The following is a 24,644-nucleotide window of genomic DNA, read 5'->3' as shown; positions in this document are numbered from 1 at the left end:
TCAGCCAGTCTTCCTGCTTGAGGATGAAATGTGAATGAGGGAGAGACTGAGAAAGGGAGGGGTGAGGAAAGCACATGGCAAGCCACTCCAGACATCCAGCCTTATGAGAACTGTGTCCTCAACTTGCCCTTTTTGTCTAGTAATTGAGTTTAGTGGAGTCATCCTTACTGGAGTGACTGGGGACATTTAATGACCTGTATAAACTTCATTATTATCTTCATTACTCTGTGCTTACCCTCCAACACCACCCTCTAAACTTGTTTCTGTAAATGTCGGAGACTGTATTGTAGAAGCTGTCGTACTGCTTGGTTTGTTTGTGACAACTGCCAATTTTACAGTGTGCATACGGTGTACATTCAGAATATGCAAAAGTGTGTGGATATTATACTATAATTAATTAGGCTACTGCGCTGAAACATTATACTTGCCTGATCGTTCATCTTCATTGTAAAACCTTTTTCCTATTTGACACTGTTAAAAGTGTTAAGCCTGACCTCTAGTGGAAAAACAGTGTAACACTATAGTTAGTGACAAACTGAGGACAAAATTAGATCTTTGTAAACTTAATAAATGTCTTAAACATTATACACATTTTGTCTTCAAGGCAGTTGTTGACACATGAGATAGCAATGGCACTGTGAATTAGAGTAAGAGAAAAAGTGAATAATTTATATTAATTTCAGGTCAGGTAACAAGAGTCCCAGAGTATGGCCTTTTCTTCAAAACTCTTTTAAGCTCTTTTCTAAGCTCTTTTCTGGACCCACCACTCCCCAGAGAAATAAAGTTGCAAGTGTGTCAATTAGGCTTTCTGTGTGTGAACTCTACTCATTAAGCTGCTTAGAATGCAGAGTTCCTTTCAAAGGCTCTGTACTCTGCTAATATCTCTAATATCTTGTATGGAAATTATTCTATTGCAGTGGAATACAACTCTGAAGTCACATAGTCATTGTGTAATCACTGTCATGCCCACATTAAGAACTACATGTCTAAGCTGGTTACTGCTATAGGACAAATGAATGATGGTTTCTGCTTTCGTGCCCTGTGGTACACACAAATCGCCCAAACCTGATACGTTTCGCAGTATGCATTGTAGCCTGTTCAAAAAAATATGTATTATTGTTATACATGTTACTGACGTGTTAATTCTGGGTTATTTGTTCAAGCATACATGTATCATTCATATTTTGAATGCTAAATGATTTCCAATTAATATTCCTAGGTAAACTATTCAAGCCAGTCTATGGATGGACTGGATTTGAGGAACACTCAGTCTCTTTGTAAACCACGTTTTGTAAAGACACTGTAAAGACACAATGATGATTACTGTGGGTGGTTTCCACTCTAAGTGCCCTATATAGGTTCTATTTTTCAGGCTTAGAGTGCATTTCTACCTGTAACTTTTCCCATGACATGACAACAGGACCTATTTTGCTTAAATACAAATAAATACATGCCTTTTACATCAACATGCCTTCACCCCTTAAGCATAGAAAACACTTAACAAACCATTCAGAGGCACTTAATAAGTTTCTCTCTAAAAATCACTGCTTATTACCAGGAGTGGGGTTTGAAGCCACAAGGGCATATGTACAATGGATCATACAACACCTGAACCATTGCTCAACCATCCTGGTTCCTAGACAGTAGTACATGAGGAGGACAAAATAAAGGAAACATACAACAAAGACCTTTAACTTTAAATTGAAACCTACAGGCTGAATGGCTTTAGGTTAGACATTCAGTTCTTCAATTCAAGTTTCATTACAGGTGCACCTTTCAGTGAAACTGTTATTTAATTGGAGCATTATTCACACAGACAAAGTGGAAAGAGGACAGTGGTGTTAACAAGATGTTTATTAAAAAGCACAAAGGTTAAATCAGCATATCTGTGACTCAGCAACAACTGCCTAAGCCTAAGTCATGAAAGCTGGATTCTACAGACTCCGCATAATCTTTATTGCACCCCTGATGAATGAAAAAGGCATTACGAGACCGTCTTAATTTTCCTGTTGGTTGGAGAAAGCCGAAATATTCCTTTGAACCACAATGTCTGTTTGATAGCTGATGTTTCTTTGTGATGTTACCAGTTTGTGTCAGCTCTTCTCAGATTGCTCGGTATTTTATTTGTACCATACAAGTGATCGTGAATATGGCCCACCTAGGGCTGTGATATGTCCATGTAATTTCACAGCCCTGATGAGAAAATATCATAACCGTAAAGTTTAAAACCCAGTGGTTTTGCTTTCTAATGGAAATTTGCCTAATTAGAGACCACTATAGCGTTCTGTAGAACGCTTTTAGATCCCTTTAGGATGTCAACAACCTGATGAAAATCTACATGCACACTACAAGTAATGAGAGCCATAATTACGCGCATGCGTAGAGTACCACTCATGCTCGGTCGTTTCGGGGGTTCATCGGAAGGTTGGTGGTTAACCAGTCGATGCAACTTCACCCCGTTTGGCTGCTTGTTCGTTATTATGCCCGTTACACGAGAAAGAAAGAATGGAGATCTGGAAAATACATATTCTCCATTTTCTTTGCTGTGTTACATCTAAGTGAAGTGCGTCAGTTGCATGTTTCGCCACATTCACTGCAAGTTTAGCCTTTTAACTCCTTAAAGGTCAAGCTCACGTCACACATCGTAACTCGTGCTTTACAGCCATTCATTCTGTGAGCTACTTTTAAGTCCTTTTAAGTTCGAAGAACCTCGTCTCTTCTGCCCACCAGCTCCTGGTTCTTGACATGTTGAACGTTACAAACTTAGGTTACCACGCAACTACTACGTATTTAAAGTTTCCAATTGGAAGCGTTATCAGATACGGGCTCATAGAAATTGTATTACGAATGGCCTCAATCCGGCTGTTTCGGGTTATAAACAGATTGTCAGGGTGCATGTGGTTCAGCGACTTCAACCCGTCAGGAAAACACAAAATGCCATTAGTGAATACTGGACACCACCAGGAACCAAAATAAATTTTTCATAATTTGTATGATTTTTTTTAAGCAGGGAGTTTTTTTAGGTTAAAAAATCTGACTGCTTCTGCTTAAACTAGGTAAGAAATTGAACTTCCAGGAAGACAAAGACACAAAGCACCCCCCCCCCCGCCAGGATATGGAGAAATATCTCACTTGACTATAGAGTCAAGTTTATGCAATGTCCTTTACAGTCCCACGATTTAACTAGCAGTTAAACTCTGTGAGATGGGTTGAAGTGTGAACTTTAGGGTTATTAGAAAAACGTTTCAGTTCCATTTTTTGACCTATAAGTTGAAACATACACTACATACATAACATGTGGTTGTTTGAGCAAGCTTGCTTCATTTATTTGCAGAAAATCAGGCAGAACTTCGTAAAGTCTCAGTACGACCTTGGCAATTGTCATGCTGCTTTGTGTAACATCACTATAATTTATACTCATTCTACTGTACAGGTAGTCATAACAGCCCATACAAGCTTTTGAAATTAATATTCTGCTAATTTGAAAGGACGCCAGTATTATCTCAAAAGCAGCAAAAATGTATTTAGCTATAAATTGTGTCCTGTGTTAAGCTGAAATAAAGACATGATTATAGTGCGTTTCCAACACGTACAATACAGTAGGCTTGGTCAGTGTGTCGACTTAATGCCAAATGTGGTAGTATCAGTATAAGGTCCAATAACTATGCTGTAGCCACACCTAAAACAAAGGAGAAGTACACAGAGTATTTATATTTATGCAGACTAGCTCAAGATATGCATTTCTAGGGGTGGTCGATACACAATATGCCCCATAATACAGAATACATTAATACCTTTCACAATATGTATCGCAATATTTAGTTTTTTGAGATTGGATACGATGGAACAGACAGAATGCACCAGCAGTGCCACATTAAAAAAACACTATCAAAAATTCTGAATACAGTGCTCTTTATTCAACATTTCACATACTGCGCTGCACTAAATTAAAATAACTATGCTTTCTTTGTAATGAGACATGCAGCTGATCAGTGCTCTTTAACTATTGACGATAACCATGATATGCAGACTAAAGCATATTGTGGCGTATTTCAATGCATATTTTGATGTTACTTAACAGAATACAATAAAATACTGTCATATTATCCACTCTATATATTACTTATTGTATTAGCAGTTGGGCCTATATTGGGAAAATATTTTTATAGCACATTTTTCAAGATCTGCTACAGCTACCATTGCTGATGCAACAGTGTAAAGTACTGCATTCTCATCTACTATCAGTTATGTAACGCAAACTAGAATAGAGAAGTTTAAAGACACCAGTAAAAAAGTTACTTCTTCCAAGACATCACACTAAAAGTACAAAGTAAAATTATTTATTAAATTAATTACAAGAGTGAATATTAATAACAGGTATTGGCTGCATAATGTGCCCACTTGACATAGGACATAAAGCGTTCTTGCTCTGCAGACACAATACCCTTTAGATACTTTTAAAATAAACAGACACAACATGAATATTTTTTACATTTCTACAATTCATCTGAACTGTTCATTATTCAACAATTCATCTCCACAAGCACCAGATAAGCACTCTAACATCTACTCAGCACAACCAGTGGACAGAACTATATGAAGATAATATGCACTGCAGTTTTCGTGGTTAACAACACAATGAGCTTGATCACACCCATCAAGCTCAGGCCCCTGGCCTACAGCACTCTCTATACGCCAAGCATGAGGAAGTAAATCAAAATTCAAGAAAGAGGTGAAAGAGGTTAAATGTGCCTGCTTGTTAATCATGTGACCCTCATGCAACAGCACAAGTGGTCAACTGCACAGTTAATTTTCTTGTTCTTTAAAGCTACTATGCCTTTAGTATACAGACCTATAATTGTGAAAGGCATGATTGTGAAAGGGTGAGACATGGCAGTGCATTAACCCATGTTATTCATCACTTATTGCAACACGGGAAACAGCAGCAGAAAAGCTGTCTGCATGGGTTTTTCTTCTTGTATTTCACAGCTTTCTTTATCTCTGCAGTAGCTCTGCCTACAAATTCCTGTGTCGCACACACATTGGCCTCAATGTTGTCCACCATAGCCCCTTGCTGCTCTACTTGCAGAGCCAGCTGGAAAAAGAGATCGCGAATGTCCCGTATGCGACTCTCCAGTTCCAGAAGCTCCTTGTGACGGTTCTCGATCTCATTGAGTGCTGAGCGGAATGTTCTTCCATCTGTGACCAGGTCGTCAGAAAATACGTTCCACTTCCCAGTCTCAATCATCTCTTCAATCTGGTCCCCCGTCACCTCCTTGCCCATGATCTCTGCCTGCCTCTGGATGCGCATCTTGCAGCTTTCCCTCTGTGCCATCTCAGCCTCGTTATATTCAGACATAGCCCCATGGAAGGCACTGGTCAAAGAGATGTACTGGGAGCGTGCCATGCGGACCACTGCAGAGTGAGCTCCATGTTTTTCCTCCAGATCTTTGCACTGCACATCCATCTGCTGTAGCTTTGCATACAGCTTCTCTCCTTCGGCTTTGATGTTGCGTGCAATAGCATTAGAGTCACGTTTGATGCTGCTGATGCGTCGGACGGAGGTAAGGAAACGGGTGTTCTGCTTGCCCAGCCTCTTCACCTCTATCCTGAGGTGGCCTATTTTTTTGTGCATCGACTGGGCCTCCCTGAACATGTCATCCATGACATCCTCACCCTCAAACACCACCGCATGCTGCTCCAGCTCGCCATTGTCTATGTTCTCTCCATTTTCTGCTGAAAGATGCTCCTCCTGAGAGAGTTTGTTTTGAACATCACTTAGGTCACACAGTCTGTCCTTCATTTCTCCTAGAAGATAACAAGAGGACATAATGAGTTCAAGAGGGATTTGACTTGATTTAACAGGTCGTGGCTCAGGGTTCGCTGAGACACATTCATGTTAAGCCTCAGTGATGCTGAGATTTCACTTATTCCAATGCAACTAGCTGCAGATTCTTGTGACTTTTGAATTGAGAACATAGGCCTCTTGAAATTATTCCTGCGTAGGAGCAGAGTTTTTGTTCAGTCACCAAAACCCCCTTCTTGCGAAACCCCCTGCATTATAAAGCCATGCTAGTATCATTGTGTGTCATTTATGACTTGTATTTTTTTCCGAGTGATGGAAATCACGCACTCATGATGCTTACTTCCTACAAGACCAAGTATAACCAAATAGAGAACCAATGGGTGGGGACTTCCCTTAGTAACAAGGACACCAATTAAAAAAAAGTAATATATGTCCAAATCTGTATTTGAATCTCCCCAGAAATCCTTCAATATTGTTAGATAAAAGGAACCAAACATAAAACTGTGTAATCATGAGGTCTGTTTGGTTAAAGCAGAAGTGAGATATTTGAGTGAAGTATATGTAATGTCAGTTAAACACACCTCTGTACAATGGCATCTCTACTTTGACATGAACTTTGACAAGCAGCCCATATTTAAGCTCAGTCACTAAAAACAGAGAGGTCTTCCACATAAGTCAAGCATGGTGTGGTTGAGCACGCTTCAGTAATTAGCGCTTACATACTGCTAACTCGATAAATGCGACAAGCATCAAACCTTATGGTCGAGAACATCTCATTTCTTGTGTCTTCTCTGACCACCTGCCACCGACGCAAGATACAACCACTAAAAAAATCAATGAAATAAAGGTACAAACCCAAAGAAACCGGAAACTATAAAACTGTAATAAAGAACTCCACAACAGCTTACCTTATTTCATGATCTGTCGGCTATCCAGAATTTGCTGGTTTAAACTCAACTGAACGAAGCTTTTAAATTCGCTCTTCCTTCGTCTCACATCGTTGCAGGAAACAGCAGACAAGCGACTTAGTGGGAGTTTCCGAAAGTAGCAGTGGTCGAGTCTTCTACGCTCAGCCTCGATACGGCTCAGTTCATCGAGACCAGAGTTTACTCAGCATTACAACAAACTCCGAACTCTGACTGAGGGAAATGTAAAGGCGGGCTAAACTACGTGATCACCTATAGTCACAGAATGGTCGTAGGTGAGGTAATAATGAAACTGCACTAATTAGCCAAGCGGGCGTTTTCCTAAAGCACAAAGATTTAAAACACTGAATCTTCTGAGTGCTGTTCCTGCCCATGCAAGGTTGCCAGATCCCACAGGCAATCTCCCACCTATTCCATACTATCAATTAGATTTACTTTGAGTCAATCATTCTCTCCTACAGCACAAAGTAACTCACATATATATCAAATTTAACCTCAATCTCACATATTTCTAATTTTACCCGAGTCACCTGTATTAATCCAATACAGTATGGTTTAGTAAAATGTCATTTGAAAAGCACCTGATATATAAGATTAGAGAAATGTGTTTGATTCAGTGGCCTGATTTTGCCATAGTGGTATACAGAGGGAGATATAGAGCCACTTCATTAGATGTACAGGGGATCCAAAGAGACCACATTGACCACATGATTCTTTTTTCTTTTAAACCTGGAAATAAACAACAGAAATAAATTTGTGATATGGACAACGTTGGGGCCTTTGCACAAACGCGGTCAGATTTTTAGGTTTTATTCCTTCCATTGAAGCACATATTGAGATGACGTTAAGGTGGATTCAAGCTACTCATCAGAGGCTTTTGCGCAAACTTATGGAGTCCATGCCGGCCTTAGTGCATGGTAATAAGAATTTCTGAAATTCATGCTCACGTGTAAAAGATTCTACTTTTTACTTAAATTGCTATGCTTTTATATTTTATTATTTGTATTAGTATTAAATTAGAAAAGAATGGCAAAGTATTTTCAGTAGTGGTCTCAGACTTCTTTTGGACCCCACTGTCAGTGTGAGTGCAGTGCTGTGAATGATCTTCCACCCATATAATCCCTGCTCAGTGGTGGTCCTGTGAGGGTTCTCATCATTGAGCAGGATAAAAAAACCCTAATACATTATGCAGAGAAACAGATGAACTACAGTCTGTAATTATAGAACTACAAAGTGCACTAGTATGGTAGGTGGAGCTGATAAAATGGACAACAAGTATAGATACAAGATAGGTGTCCTAATAATGTGGCCATTAAGTGTACCATACTGTGCAAAAATCTGAGTCAAGAAATTTGTTTATTTATCTTGATAAATTTATCAAATTTATCTATTTATCACACATCTTCAGTATGTGTGATATTGCCAATCAAAAACACTGTATAACAGGAGTATAAGTACAAATAAACAAAACAATATAATACAATGTAATACAAACATTTTGTTTTATGTTTATCTTGATTAGAAAAATACAGTTAGAAGAACATGTTTGGTTCCTGACCTCTTGCTGCACTCCAGCCATTGCATGGATTTGTAAATTCCACCAGCAGCACAGCACTCTTTAATGAAAGATGCAAACACAGACATACAATCACAGTACGTGGTTTACATGTTTATATTTATTTATTTTAAAGTTATTATTTTGGACAAATAAATGTTTTCTTCTCAGATAACCAGCTTCATACATAACGTCCTGTCATGCACAGCACCAAAGGTTTAAAATGTGATTCTACATTTGTACACGTATTGTGATAGATACTGTCTGACCACATGTCATTGGGACATCCACGTTCCTCATTTATTTAAAACTGAAGTGTTGTTGGTAAATCCTGACCCTGTCTCCTCCAGTTTCACCACATGTGATTTTACATTTAGCTTCTTCTTTTTTTTCACATCTTTAGCCACACCTGCTAAAATCCAGTGGCCCATTTTTTTAGAATTATTATTTTTGGGATATTTGTAAATAGGTATAATTTGAATTCAACATTTCACTATTTTAGTTATCTTTAGATCAATACATGGTTTCCGAATCAGTTTTATAAACATTTCAGGTTCTATGGGCAGACCTAGTAAGTGGCAGAAACCTGATAGCTACCCTGCAGAAATTGACTGCACAAGGAGAGGCTTTAATCTTTCCTCCCCTCCTAAAACAGCAGTACATTCAGTATAATAGTCTGTGGAGGTCATCATAGCGTTTAAGCAGTTCCATATTTGGGTTTATATCTATTAGCACAATGAACAAAAGGACAGTTTCCTTTATAGATATTCGCCATAGGTTTAAAAGTGTAATCAGTGACCCAGACTGGGACAAGGCCAAGAATGTAGTGGTTCAAAGCAGTGTTTGAAGATCCAATGTCACCTAATTAAATATCTACAGTAATTGATTGAATCCTATAAGGAGAAGTGCTTTCTAGAAGTGAAATGATCGGTGTGGTATTTTGACATGAATATATACATAGAATAACTAAATTTGTAAATAAATATTTTCAGATAAAGACGTTATGTGTACCTGCAGCTGTGGAAAGTACAAAAGGGAATAAGTCTGGGAGGTCTACAAATGAAAACAAGCCTTTTTAGCTAAAATATGTGACATGTTGCTAGAAAGTTCTAAAAAATGTTCTTGTACTGAAGCAAATAATTAGTTCTACTTGAGTACTATACTAATTTGCAAGTACTGAATTATCCATCCAGAGGATTTTTCAGAACCTATTCTCAGTTATCACATTGCAGTACTGCCTTATATCTAAACACATCACCAACAGGGCACCTTTCCAAGATAAGTACTCCTCAAGGTACTTTTCATTGATTTTTGTTATACCAATGTATACAATGAATGATGAACTACTGTCTACAAGGTAACTAGTATTGTATGGGAATATGTGGTGCTGGCCAGCAGAAAATCACCAAAACATGATTATATTATATTGTGATTCTGTGATTATGTGATGCAGTGGAAATTAATACAGAGTTTAAAATCAAGCAGGCCTGATTGTGCCATTGCACTCAGTAATCACTTGCTTTTCAGACTGCAATCTACCCCATTACATATCCTAGTGGGTCTAAACCATCAAAGTCCTGAAAAATTCAAATAGCCTAGGCCTTAACAACTCCTCTGAGTTTGTTTACATGCTATTCAAAAAAAGCAGACAGGCCTTCTATTCAGTCAGAAAACTGGCTGTTAAAAGTTGCCACACAAGATTGAGACACGAATAGCTGCAGGCAGTGTGTGTTCATCTGTATAAGTACAGACTTGTTTCTTGGATATGTTTTAAATGCTTTATTATAACCTCACCACATGGTGGCAGTAGAGCTGAGAGTAGGCTTTACCTCACTATGGGTTGGTTTCCCAGACAGGCATTAAACCTAGTCCTGGACTACAGTTTCTGTTCCCCAGTGAATCTCCATTCAGACGCAGAACTATGCTTAATGCCTGTCCTGGAAACCAGCTGCATAAGTCCAAAAGTTGGTAGACACCTGCTCATTCAACGTTTCTTCCAAAATCAAGGGTATTAAAAGGGAGGTTGTTCTCCCTTTGCTGTCGTAACAGGGATTAACTTCTGGATTAACTTCTGGGATGGCTTTTTCTAGAAGTTGGAAAATTGTTGTGAGGATTTGACTGCACTCAGCTACAGGAGCTTTAGTGAGGCCAAGTACTGATGTTGAGAGAACTACAAACCCTCCCAGAGGTATTGGATGGTGCTCTTTCACTACAGAGAGCACAGTTCTGCTACCCCACAGCCCATGCTGGGGGGGCTTTGTACCCCTCTAGCTGATGCTTAGCATAGTTGCTTGTGCACCTTAATGAAGCTGAATTCAGTTATTAACACTGCTGCCCTTCACGCAGCAGACTGGAGATTGATTTCCCTGCCTGGGCAAGCACATCATGCTACACCAATAACAATCTTTGAGCAAGAATCTTAACACTACATGCTGTTTGTCTACCTCTGAAACATGTTTATACTGGATAAGTTGCTCTGGATGAGAGCATCTGCCAAATGCATGACTGTAAATGTAGATGAGGTGTCTGAATACCTTTGGACATATGGTGTACTTTTAGATATGGAGAGTTTCAGACAGATATATCAGATTTTACTCAGTGTTCAGCTGATGAGTTTATGCTTATGTGAATAAATTAATAAAGCTCTGAAATGGAATGCTACTGATAATTTACTTGGGTTAATTTCTTACACAGCTGCAGCCATGATCTGTTTTGGTGACATGAACATTTACAAACAATTATTTTTACAAGGCTGTAACTCATGTTCACCTAGCTGAGTCCTTGCCAATGTAGCCAATGTCCTTAAGGTCAAAATGTCATTATACAGCAGGTTTTTGTTTAATTGGAAACATGCCCTGAGCTATAATAGTCTTATTTGCAGTTGTTTACACTATTATGTCATGTTACATTGTCAGTATGTTCTTTTATTTCAGTCTTTACTGGACTTCATGACCTCTTGACCGCAGTTTACGGTTTGTATTCACCTATTCATCATAGATGAATGACATTGTGACACAGTGGCTTAAAATAAAATAAGAAATAATTGATTTATTTATAGCCCTGCGATGGACTGGTGACCTATCTAGGATATATCCTGCCTTCCACTCAATGACTGCTGGGATAGGTACCACCCCAACCCAGAAGGATAAGCAGCTTAGACAATGTGGGAGTGTGTGTGCATGTGATTTATTAAGAGACCCTTATTAGTCCCACAACAGGGAAATTTCACCGCCGCATTTAATCCATCTGTGAAGTGAACCACCACATACACACTAGTGAGCGCACACACACACTAGGGGGCAGTGAGCACACTTGCCCAGAGCGGTGAGCAGCCCAATCCGCAGCGCCCAGGGAGTAGTTGGGGGTTAGGTGTCTTGCTCAAGGACACCTCAGTCATGCACTGTCGGCTCTGGGGATCGAACCGGCAACCTTCCGGTCACAAGTGCCATGACTGCCCCTATTGTTATTGATAGTGGTCACACCAAGTACCACAGTTAGTGGTAAGTTATAATACATCTGTTTTGGAGCCATGGTTGTGTTTTGTGGCCTGGTAGAAGTTGACAGAAGAATGTTTTTTCCTGAAGCTAGAAATGAACAACACATACTTAATGACCGCTTTGAATGGATATTAAATAAGGGACAGTCTCTGACTCTTTGCACATCCTATAAATCCAGCTTAAAATAGGTGTATTGTACTTGTCACCGATCCAATACCAGGTATGGGCATTTGACTGATATCAGCAGAAAATGCATTTGAATAATTTTGATCATTTCTAAGCTTAGTACATTTTAAAGAAACCGTTTCAGATTGGTATCAGTACCAGCAGACAACTTCACATTGAAAAATTGGAATCTGTATAGGAAAAGAAAAGTGATACATGAAGTCTCTAATTATATGGTTGTAGGTGGCATTACTGTCATTTTTCATTTGGGTGCACTGCCTCTCAGTTCTCACATGGGGGCAGTCATGGGCTGGAGGTTACGGAACATGACCGGAAGGTGGCCGGTTTGATCCCCAGAGCTGACAGCACGTGACTGAGGTGTCCTTGAGCAAGACACCTAACCCCCAACTGCTCCCCAGGTGCTGTGGATTGGGCTGCCCATCACTCTGGGCAAGTGTGCTCACTGCCCCCTAGTGTGTGTGTGTGCTCACTAGAGTGTATGTGGGGTTTTACTTCACAGATGGGTTAAATGCGGAGGTGAAATTTCCCCATTGTGGGACTAATAAGGGTCTCTTAATTAATAAGGTTATTAAAACATATACAAGATTAAACATCTCATTATCTACAACACACACATTTTATAAGCCGCTTATCCTTCTGGGTCACGGGGGAAATGGAGCCTATCCCAGCAGTCATTGGGCGGAAGGCAGGATATGCCGTGAACAGGTTGCTAGCCCATCGCATAAAACAACACACGTAAGGAAAAATGTTTCAGTGATGGAACCTCCATTGTAGTTCTCTCAGTGCTGCAGCTGCTTATTTCAATGTTAACACAAACACGCCTTTAGAACAAAGGCAGCCTTACATCGCATAGAGTACAATAAAATTCTAGGAACTTACTTTGTTGTACTTTCTTATCTCACTGTTATGTCATGCTTTTATTACGTTAGCTTGTGGTGGTATTTTTGCTGTATACTCAATAGCCTGTTCACTCTCCTCATTGAATTAGCTGTTCTTGCTAAACTGTAGTTTTGCCAGAGAAAGTGTAGAATGCTTAAAGGGCCCATATCCTGCATTTTTCTTGGATTTTATTTTGTCCCTTTAAGTCCACCTATGGCATTTATGTTATAAAAATAAACCTAATTTTAACATGACCATTTACAATGTTTCTTTATCCCTTAGAATTAAACAGGCTGTTTGTGTTACTGTATCTTGGTATGTGTCACTGATCTCTGTTTGGATTGGCTGCACTATATTGTGAAACTTTAACAGTCTTTATACTTTACGTCCGATTCTTATTAAAAAAAAATCAAGGAAAATGTATAGGCTGTGGACCTTTTGAGGCACAATAGTGTACAGAAACGTCATTGATTCTCAGAGTAATTATGCAGGCAGTGCATCATTGTGGGTATTTAAATTAAATTAAAACTTTGACAAAATGCTAAACTCTTTGGTAAAATGGTAAAAGTGAGAGATTAGCTGTTCTGATGGGTTAAAATCTAATTTAATTCATTAAAATGAATACTTTTTGTGAGGATGAAATTCTACTGTGTCTACCACAAAATCCTGTTCAACAAGAAGAATGTAAATATATAGAAATAATGATTTTCCACATATACTCAAGTAGAGGATCACTCACTTTTTTATTCCGGAAGCGTACCGCCTTTCCTACTCAGACCACGCAAGGCAGGATCAGATGAAAAACCTTTGTATAAATGGATAAGCCAATAAGAGAAATTGCATTTTAGCATTTCCGCCCTAATCACTGTGTACAGCTGCCCTCGTAAGGGTTTGTGGCTGACTGCACCTTGTGACAGATGATGATGAAGGATGAAGACATGACAAGCATGGTACCTGATGAAGAGTCAGAAATCAGAATGTGAACTTTGTTTGACTTTAAATGAATGCCTGAAAGCTTTGGCTGAGTGGTTTGCCTGTGTAACATCTGTCTTGTCTGTTACACGAGATAAAGACAAAAGCAATGCATTTGTTACTTATTCTATTGCTTTATTAACTTGATTAAAGACAAAGATCCAAAGTTGTGAGAAGTGAATTGAGAGTGTGAAAGAATAGATGAACCAGTATTCTGCTCTTTCTTTGCTGCTTTTTAGGAATTACAGTGGTCAGAGTTCAATTCACCTCTAAAATAGGTGCCCTTGATTCACTTAGTGTTAAGCAGAGAAAACCAGAGGGCAGAGAGTTCTTGGGAAAGTGGACCATCCCCATTACTCCATTACTAGCACTCTGAATGGCCATTTTTTCTTTAAATGCTACACTGATAGTACATAGGGCACATTAACCAAACACCTCCTGTCCTTAAGACGTATTAAGACATCTTATAGCCCCAAAGATTCTGTGAGAAACACGTCTAAAGGAACCATGATTACCCCACACAGTAGCACGCAGAGGTCCATATGCAGTGTTTCTGTACAGAAGTGGTTGTGGGCATAACTCGCCACTGTGTGTAGTTTTTAAACCCAGGTAATGTCTGAAAAAAACATCAGCTGTTTTTTGTTAGCCAAGCTGTGAGTTGTGACTTAAATTAACTGATCCCATTAACTAAGTATGGGAGGCTGCACAGCAACATCAGTGTTTCAGCTTCTTTTATTGGATTAACATTTATTTTTGTCATGTGTTTTGAAAAGTCTCTTTAGCTCAGTGCTGACTACATCTTTTTCCCCGTTAAAAAAGAAACAACACTGATTACAAATAAACTTGATGTAATTGTTGGTTTAGTAATTAACTTGTCGGTTTAGTAAATACAGAAGTAAAAGGCTTTATTGTGAAGAATATTGTATGGCAGCTACAGTGGCCCCAAAAAGTATTTGGACATTGGTGCCATACTTTAAAATGTAAGTTTGGTGTGTTTAGAAACCAGAATGTCAGAGCAAGTAGCATCTATTTTAAAGAGACCATTTCAAGATCTTTCAAAAGGCAGCTGGTGTGTTTAAGATCGTTATCATTTGAGAAGTTTCTACACAGACGTCTGCAGGTTTGAATCTAGAATGCCTTTGTACACTTTTGATTTCATGAGCCCACAAGCTCACTGACACCACTGTAAGAAAAACAGCCCCAAACTTTGACATGCTTTAAAGAACCCTTAGTGCAGTCTGGTTGGAATCCATCTCCAGGCTTTCTCTATACGTCTACCATCAGTCTGATGTTGTGCTAAAAGTGTGTTTTCTCTGAAACAAAAAGCATTTTCTTAAACATTTTATGAAGTAACCTAAAGAACTTCTGTAAAGCTTTCCAAGGCTTAAAATGTCCAACTACTTTAAGTGCACAACATTCCACATGCATGGAACTAGCTTAACTATACTTTATACAAAATGCTTCCAGATTTGTTTTCCTTTGCATTTTTTATCTATACAGAATTATTCTCCAGGGTTCATATTACACAAACTTCTTAACACTGAAATCTTAAGTTTAGTAATTTATCACGATTTCAGTTAGGACTGAATTTGGGCGGAGGTTATTACAGAACACCGGTTCTTAATTTCACAATCTTATCCTCCAGATAGGCAGCACGGTGGCGTGGTGGGTAGCGCTGTAGCCTCACAGCAAGGAGGGCGGCCGGGGTTCTCTCTGTGTGGAGCTTGCATGTTCTCACCGTGTCTGCGTGGGTTTCCTCTGAGTTCTCCGGTTTCCTCCCACAGTCCAAAGACATGCAGTCAGGCCAATTGGACATGCTAAATTGCCCCTAGGTGTGAGTGTCTGTCTGTCTGCCCTGCGATGGACTGGCGACCTGTCCAGGGTGTATACTGCCTTACGCCCGAAGACTGCTGGGATAGGCTCCAGCATCCCCCGCGACCCTGATGGAGAAGCGGCTTAGAAAATGGATGGATGCTCCAGATAAGAAAATAGTATTATGGAAATATTGGAAGTATTAGATAACTAGACAAAGTTATCTAAATTCTGATAAACCCAGAGGTGTTTTAACGTCTGCCTAACCGTCTGTTTCTGTTGTTTTATACAGTAACACGCAGCGTGGTTCACTACACCTAGCACAATGACATTACATTTATCTAGCTACATTGAAAACGGTGCTTTGACTTAACGTTAAGCGTTTTAAAAATCACAGACACTGCAGACACAATCTCCACCGTTCCCTCTTATCACCTTCGTGTGTTAATGTTGGTGAAAACTCGTCAGTTGCATTCTTACAATGATGGTGGTGAATACTGAGAAGACACAGCTAAATGTGTGTCTCTCAGGATTAATAACGTTAGCACGGTCGGCTAATGCGTCTGGGAAACTGGAGAGCGGCGACGCGTTGATAAACAGAACGAAGCGCTCACAGTTTTCTTCAAATGCATCGTGCTTTAGTTTTGTTTGACTATAATTTTCACGCGAGTAACGGTAGCTAACGTAGCTAACTAGCTATAACTGTCTGGCTAACTAACTAGATTTTTTGATCACGTGTTTACGTTTACTCTGTGCACGTGTGGTCGGTTGCTAGGTAACAGGCTTGACAGTGGATGGTCGACTTCGATCGAGGAAATTAAGATTTCTTAACTTTGATATAAGATGCTGCAAAACAAGAGAAGATTCCTAAATTAAGACAGGATGGGCTTCTGTAATACAAATTTGTAAAAAAAAAAAAAATTATCTTGACCTGTCAGCTCTTAAGACAAAAAGATTACCTGTTGCACTTTTTGCATTCTCACCTAACAAATTATAAATAAACTCTACATATTTAAAGTTTGCATAAAAATATACAACATACTGATCATTTTAATCCACACAAGGCCTGAGATTATAGTACTTGGTCTGCAATGTAGTCTGTTCTTAATAGTTGCTGCCAATGGTAACAGTAGATGTGTTGGAATTTGAATCCAACAGGAACCAGAGAAAGTTACACAGTCCAAACACTCCGTTCTTCATCCTCATCTGAGTCTCAGTTTTCCAGTCACTATGGTACATTTCTATGGGATTCTCTAGCTCATAATTCTGCACACAGCAAATGTTACATTGTGTTTCCTGTGAAACTGCATGGGGTTATGAACTCTGGGGAACATGACCCGGCCAGTGTCACAATAATTATTCATTGTCCCCCAGGGTCGGTGATGGCCTTGAATTACAGTGCAAATCCAAAATCTGTGCATCAGGGCTTACAGCAGACATCATTTGACCTTTTACACTGATGTGTGTTTCCTGCTAGATTAGGAATTGTGGTCAGAAGGCCTACTAGCAGACCAGCAGAGGACACAGTGCAGGTCTGGCTAGGTGTCACCTAATAAGTGACTCACATACATTTGATATAATGTTACATTGTCTGCTTAGTTGTTCTTTCAGTTGATATCTCCTGAATATGTCAGAAAATCAGTGAGCCAAAATGGTGGTGTGAAATACAGCATAAACCACTTTGGATTCAACTTTGTAAGATCTAAATTGAGATACTCTCCTCATAACTGATAGGTAGGACTGATGTTGATATACTACTGAGTGCTTTTAAAAAACTCCATTCCAAACTTAAAAGTGAATGGATTACAAAGATTTATGTGCTATGAAACAGTGCTTTACTTCTGGTTTGAAATTGAATAATCAGAGAAGTCATTGAAGGACTGGGAACATAAGAGAACCATTTCAGGTCGTTTTGAGGGAAGTTGTTTACCATACTCGTGATGCCTGGTTCACATGACCTTGTTTAATCTCAAAATTTCATTATGGTGAAGACTGTTTCTCTCCAAAATAACATTTGACCAGTCACTTGATCTCAATTCACTCTGTGTCCAGGCGATCATGTCTTCCCTTTTTTTTTTAATATTATCTTTGCATACCAAAGTTTGCTGTCAAGGTTTTTAGCCTCTGCATCACTGTTGGTCTTCCAAATGAGCAAGAGACCTCTGACCAATTAAGCTCTACCCTTAATGTGAGAGCAGGCACAGACTGGCTCTTATAATGGGGCTAATTCCCCCACAGATTAACCCAATAACAGGCCACTCTCACAAACCTATTACATAATATGTTTACAAGAACAATTTGATGTCCTTGCACTTTTCTACCCCAAGGGTCCAGCTGAATAGTTCTCACAAAAAACAATGGTTACAAATGAACAGTCTGTTCTTTACTCATTGAAAGTTCTGATGTTGTAATATGATTTGCCTCTGGGTTCCTCTTGACATGGATCCCACCGCATATGTCCATATTAACTTTACAAACATAACAAGTGAAAAGTGATATATTAAGACATTATGCTGCTTTATCTATACTACATTAGCTAGGACTACCATATTTTTTATTTTGTTCTGACTATATTAAATGAACAAGGCAAAATTAATTTCGTAGTAACACCTATAAAAAAAGTATCACTTATCTGTGATATGTATGTAGACTACACTTACATCTTTGAGTGTAAGATTGTAAACTTAACTCAATGCAGGCCTACTTTGCTAAAAGGTGAATTCCACTGATTTCTCAAATTGTTAGCAAAATTAAATGTGTAAGAACAAAGTCACTCAGAGTGGTTTGGTGCAAAATGCTTTGTTCTGGAGAAACCTAAGCTTGTTTCACAGAGGATGTTTCACAGTGATGGTGATCGTAACCAGATGTATAAAGAGTTAAATGCCTCACAGAAAGGTATTACATCAAATGGTTTTGAATGCACTGCCTGATGCCTCATTATTTTATGATACATTTTCAGAAGACTTTGACTTATTGGTGTGCATGTGTATGAATGTATATGTCTGTATATGTCTGTCTTTCTGCCCTGTGATGGACTGGCACCTGTCCAGGGTTTTTCCAGCCTTCTGCCCAATGACAGCTGGGATAGGCTTCAGCTCTCCAACGACCCAGAAGGATAATCGGCTTAGAAAGTGTGTGTGTGTGTGTGTGTGTGTGTGTGTGTGTGTGTATACATAAATACCTTTTTATACTATTTTACCATTAACAACATAACATAAAAAGAGACAAGAGACCCATATCGGTTCACTGGTGATTTTGGATAGTAAATAAAACATCTATATTTGTGTTTGCAGTTCCTGGTTCCTATCACTGTAAAGAAATCCAAGTTTCTCTAAAATCATTTTCAAATCAAACCACTCTGAATAACTTTGTTCACATGGTAATGTCTGAACAGAAATTTTGAAAATCTCCTTTCAGAAGTCTCTTTGTGATTTGTCCTTGTAATGTGTAATTGAACATGGCTGTGTTTTTACAGTGGCCAATTTAAGCTCCACAACTTTCCTATAGTTACATCTTAAGCTCCCTGAGTGCCGGTTGTGCAGGAGTTCCCGATCCCGTTCACAGGGGCACTATGATCTGCACATGATTGTGTTTTCCCTACTCTAACACACCTGACCCAGCACAGAAAGAGCGTATTCACTGAGCCAATGAATCAGGTGTGCAAGATGGTGAAAAGCAAACTGTGGGGTTCTCAGGATTGGGACTGGGAACCCCTGCTGTAATGCATATGAATAATTAGAGCCTAATAATTTAATATTGTTCATCGCCACATCCGCTCATAGATTCAAGTTCAGAATCAGTTGTCCAAATCCGTTAACATCCATCCATAACACCGCAGGGCAGACAGACAGACAGACACTCACATCCAGGGGCAATTTAGCACGTCCAATTGGCCTGACTGCATGTCTTTGGACTGGGGGAGGAAACCGGAGAACCCAGAGGAAACCCACACAGACACGGGGAGAACATGCAAACTCCACACAGAGAGGACCCTGGTCGCCCAGCCAGGGAATTGAACCCAGGCCCTCCTTGCTGTGAGGCGACAGCACTACCCACCACGCCACCGTGCCACCGTGCCACCCTGTGGGTGGGGTGGCAATCCGTTAACAGTTGTTTAAAATTTAGGATGCTATACTGATGCTATATCTCTTATTAAGAAAAGAAAATCATCTGAAAAAACTGTGGAAATCTGAAATATGGCAATATATCACATATATTAGCATTTATGGATCTCACTTATAACATATTTATCACCTATGGACATGTTTGTGAAATATATGCTAACATTTAAAACTGTCCATTTTTGAATATGGGGCTTATATGTTAGTCATATTCCAACAAATACATCCATAAATATGCATCATCACAAATATTTAATATATGACAGAAAACATTATTTGTATATGGATGGCCTATATTACCCATATATCATAACTTCATGTCGTATAGAGTTTTAATATATATTCTTTGTTTCGTCCATATACTTTCTAATGAAGTAAAAATTAGTTGTAACAAATTTATAAAAACATACAAATTGTGAGCTAAAAAAAAACATTGTGTCCTGTCACGTTGAAATAATTTAATATTTAAAATAAAACAAATAAAACATCAACAATTATAAGAGTATTGGTGTGTTTTTAATACATGTATGCATAGTTAATATATTATGCACATTTGCCCAATATTTGATACTTATATGAACACAACATAAATATTAATATATTTTACAATATATGCCTATCCCTTTATGACATATGTGCATATAGGGCCAAACATCAGATTTACATATGGTAACAACCAATTACCAGCAAAAAAGTAATGTAACATTAGTTTTCTGAAGTACTTTCTTGACTCTAGTACAGTGGTGTCCAGTCTTGTGGCCGGTAGTGCTGCAGGCTTTCATTCCAAACGAGCAGGAGCACACACTTCTTTAATCAATGATCAATCTTGTGTGATCCTACTTTGTTGGAATGAAAACCTGCAGCCACGCCAGCCCATTGCGGATAAGATTGAACACCCTGCTCTAGTAGATAGATTAAAGTAACATGATGTTCTTTAATATAACACAAAAAAATATTAATTGTTTTTCAGACTTAAAACAAGTGATCAGTGACCTGGGCCCAAACCCTAAATGAAAAAGCTGAGGACCAGGTAAAGCTATTGGATGCTGCTAGTCAACAGAAGGGTAAAAAACAAATGGCAAATGGGCTACAATGAGCTACAAAGACAAAGAAAGGGATGTCCAGGAAAGCAGGGGAACTACAGCAGGAGCACCAGGGTGATAATCAGCACTGCTGTATTGTAGTAGCTGCACTAGACCAGGCAGTAACAAGAGCACATATACAGCTCAGAGAATGTGCTTTGCTAGTTCTTTTTTTTCATGCTCTAATATTTGACTTAACTGCAATACTCAAGATCATCATAAGCTCTGGTGTTTAAAAAATGGACTGGACTAAATGCTACAAATCTATGTCCTAATGATGTAAACAATAAAAGAAAAACATTGTTAAAAAGTTGTTTAACCCCATCTACAAAACCTAAAGCCTACTGAACAGCCTTCATTCCTAGCAGGAAAATTCACATTCAAACTTCTTTAGATACATACCTGTACCGATAAATGTTGATTTGTTGTAGTTGATCTACTGTAGCTAGAAAATACAAATAAACAACAATATTCAAGACAGTAGCCTAGAAACAATAACAGGAACCCAAGCAAGTAGGCCTGGATCCCAAGCTTCAGAATGTAAAGCATTTAGTCCTCAGTTGCAGAGAGAAATGTCTAATTTTGAATGAACACCTACTGTTAAATTAACTCTTTGTGTTCATTTGTATCTAGCTGGACTTATATAAATCCAGTAGATGTTCATTTTGCTGCATGACAGTGAAAGGGCTGGTTTTCTTCTGTTAACCAGCTGATACAGTTAATTCCCCCTCCTCTTTGCAGCAGTAACTGATTTTACTCTTATAGGAGGGCTTTACATTAAATGTTGGAACATTGCTGTGAGGATTTGATTGCATTCAGCCACAAGAAAATTAGTGACATCAGGTACTTATGTTGAATGGATCACAGGATCACAAACAGCACTCAAACTAATCAGAAATGTATAGGATGGAGCTCCATCACTCAAGAGAACACAGTTCCTCTGCTCTGTACTACTGTAATGGACTTTTCATTGACCTCCTGTCCCCCAGAACCATTGCTAGTTTATAAACATCATCATCATCACTTTTATTTACATAGCACCTTTCTCATGCTCTAGAACATGAACACATGAAACAAAGAGTGCATAAGTAGTAATAAAAGGACAACACAGGTATAACATTCAAGCAAAAGAGGAACACTTCTTCTTCTTCTTCTTCTTTCGGCTGCTCCCTTTAGGGGTCGCCACAGCGGATCATCTGCCTCCATCTTGCCCTTCTACCCGGCAGCTCCATCTCCAACATTCTTTGACCAATATATCCACTATTCCTCCTCAACACATGTCCAAACCATCTCAACCTGGCCTCTCTGGCTTTATCTCCAAACTGCTCCACCTTCACTGTCCCTCTGATCTGCTCATTTCTAATCTTGTCCATCCTTGTCACTCCCAATGAAAATCTCGGCATCTTCATCTCTACCACCTCCAGCTCAGCCTCCTGTCTTTTAGACAGAGCCACAGTTTCCAAACCATACATCATAGCAGGACGTACTACTGTCTTGTAAACCTTCCCTTTCACTCTTGCTGCTATCCTTCTGTCACACATCAGCCCTGACACCCGTCTCCACCCACTCCATCCTGCCTGCACCCTCTTCTTCACCTCTTTTCTACACTGTCCATTGCTCTGGATGGTTGACCCAAGATATTTGAAGTCATCCACCTTTACGACCTCTACTCCTTGCATCTTCACCTTTCCACCTGCCTCCCTCTCATTCACACACATGTATTCCGTCTTGTCTCTACTGACCTTCATTCCTCTCCTCTCCAGTGCAAACCTCCACCTCTCCAGATTCTCTTCCACCTGCTCTCTACTCTCACCACAGATTACAATGTCATCTGCAAACATCATGGTCCATGGAGCCTCCTGCCTGACCTCATCTGTCAACCTTTCCATCACCATTGCAAACAAGAAGGGGCTCAAAGCTGATCCCTGATGTAACCCCACCTTCACCTTGAAACCATTTGTCACTCCAACTGCACACCTCACCACTGTCTCACTATCCTCATACATGTCCTGCACCACCCTAACATACTTTTCAACTACACCTGACTTCCTCATACAGTACCACAGTTCCTCTCTTGGCACCCTATCATATGCCTTCTCTAGATCCACAAAGACACAATGTAGCTCCTTCTGACCTTCTCTGTACATCTCTACCAACACTCTTAATGCAAAAATTGCATCTGTGGTACTCTTTCTGGGCATGAAACCAAACTGCTGCTCACAGATCTGAACCTCTCGCCTTAGCCTTGCTTCAACAACTCTTTCCCATACCTTTATGGTGTGGCTCATCAACTTTATACCTCTGTAGTTACTGCAGCTCTGCACATCACCTTTGTTCTTAAAAATGGGGACCATTACACTGCTTCTCCACTCATTAGGCATCCTCTCCCTCTCCAGGATTTTGTTAAACAACCTGGTTAAAAAGTCCACTGCCTTCTCTCCTAAACATCTGCATACCTCCACAGGTATGTCATCTGGACCAACTGCCTTTCCATTGTTCATCCTTTTTAAAGCTGCCCTCACTTCCACCTTACCAATTCTCTGCACTTCCTGATCCACTATCTCTCCCCCCGTTGTCCTCCTCTCTCTCTCGTTTTCCTCATTCATTAGTTCTTCAAAGTACTCCTTCCAACTACTCAACACTCTCGGTTCACTCACTAGTACATTTCCCTCCTTTATCAGCCTAACCTGCTGTACATCCTTTCCAGCTCTATTTCTCTGTTTAGCCAAATGATACAAGTCCTTTACTCCTTCTTTACTGTCCAGCCTCTCATACAGCTCATCATAGGCCTGAGCCTTTGCCTTTGCCACCATTCTTTTCGCTATGCGACTAGCCTCACACTTACTCCTGCCTACTTCCTTCATCTCTCTGGTTATCCCACTTTTTCTTAGCTGCCTTCTTCTTCTGAATACTCTCCTGGACGTCCTCATTCCACCACCAACTTTCCTTGTCTTCTTTCCTCTGACCAGACGAAACACCCAACACATTCTTGCCAGTTTCTCTCACCAACTTAGCTGTAGTTTCCCAGTCCTCAGGTAGCTCCTCACTGCTGATAACATTTTTAACAGAGATTTAACCCTTGTGTGGTGTTCAGGTTTGTGGGACCCATTTTCAATGTTTACCTAAATAATAAATAATGCAATTTATTATTATTTCATCCTCTGATTCAAGGTCTTTAGCTACAGCTGCTAAAGAAGAACCCTATGCTGGCCACATGTGATATTTTAAATGTCTGTCTCTTTATATGAATTGTTTTGGCTGTATTGATTAAAAAAAAAACAATAATACAGTGGGTCTACTGAGTAACCAAAACATGAACACCCCACAAGAGTTAAATGAGGAAAGATAGGAGGCATCCCAACTACACTTGGGGAGAGCATTCCATTATTTGGGAGCTACTACACCAAACGATTGATCATCCATAGAGATCTATTTAAACCTTGGAACATGAAAAAGGCCTATATTACATGATCTTAAGGTACAGAATGTGACATATAGATGAAGAAACACCTCAAATTATTGAGAAGCCAGGCTGTGCAGAGCTTTACATTTAATAAGAAGAACCTTGTACTACAATGTAATAGGTAAACAGTGAAGAAGGATAGGTGGTGAAATTTTTTAAAGTAGGTGAAGATCCTGGCAGTCTTTGACAGGGAGGCAAGATAGAAGAACATTGCAGTAGTCTGTATTACTGTAATGTCTGTCGAAGAACTGTGATGTCACTAATGCATGCACAAGTGTTTCAGAAACTGCTAGACTGTGGGATGACTGGACACTAGCAATATAATGAAGATAGAAAAATGCTGTC

General features: G+C 39.4%; 1 protein-coding gene across 1 annotated transcript; it reads right to left on the bottom strand.

Moving 5' to 3' along the window:
- Window positions 1-3,700: 3,700 nt before the first annotated feature.
- Window positions 3,701-7,074, bottom strand: stx11a (syntaxin 11a). Its single transcript, XM_017699898.2, has 2 exons — window positions 6,715-7,074; window positions 3,701-5,808 (listed from the first exon to the last, which is right to left on the bottom strand). Exon 2 carries the CDS (start codon window positions 5,801-5,803, stop codon window positions 4,919-4,921), a length of 885 nt encoding a protein of 294 aa, XP_017555387.1. The 5' UTR covers window positions 5,804-5,808; window positions 6,715-7,074; the 3' UTR covers window positions 3,701-4,918.
- Between the last annotated feature and the right edge of the window lie 17,570 nt (window positions 7,075-24,644).

Source organism: Pygocentrus nattereri, chromosome 10 (genome assembly GCF_015220715.1).
Source record: "Pygocentrus nattereri isolate fPygNat1 chromosome 10, fPygNat1.pri, whole genome shotgun sequence".
NCBI classification, from domain to species: Eukaryota; Metazoa; Chordata; class Actinopteri; order Characiformes; family Serrasalmidae; genus Pygocentrus; species Pygocentrus nattereri.
The sequence above is the reverse complement of the archived record's forward strand: the minus strand, read 5'-3'. Positions and strand labels throughout refer to the sequence as shown.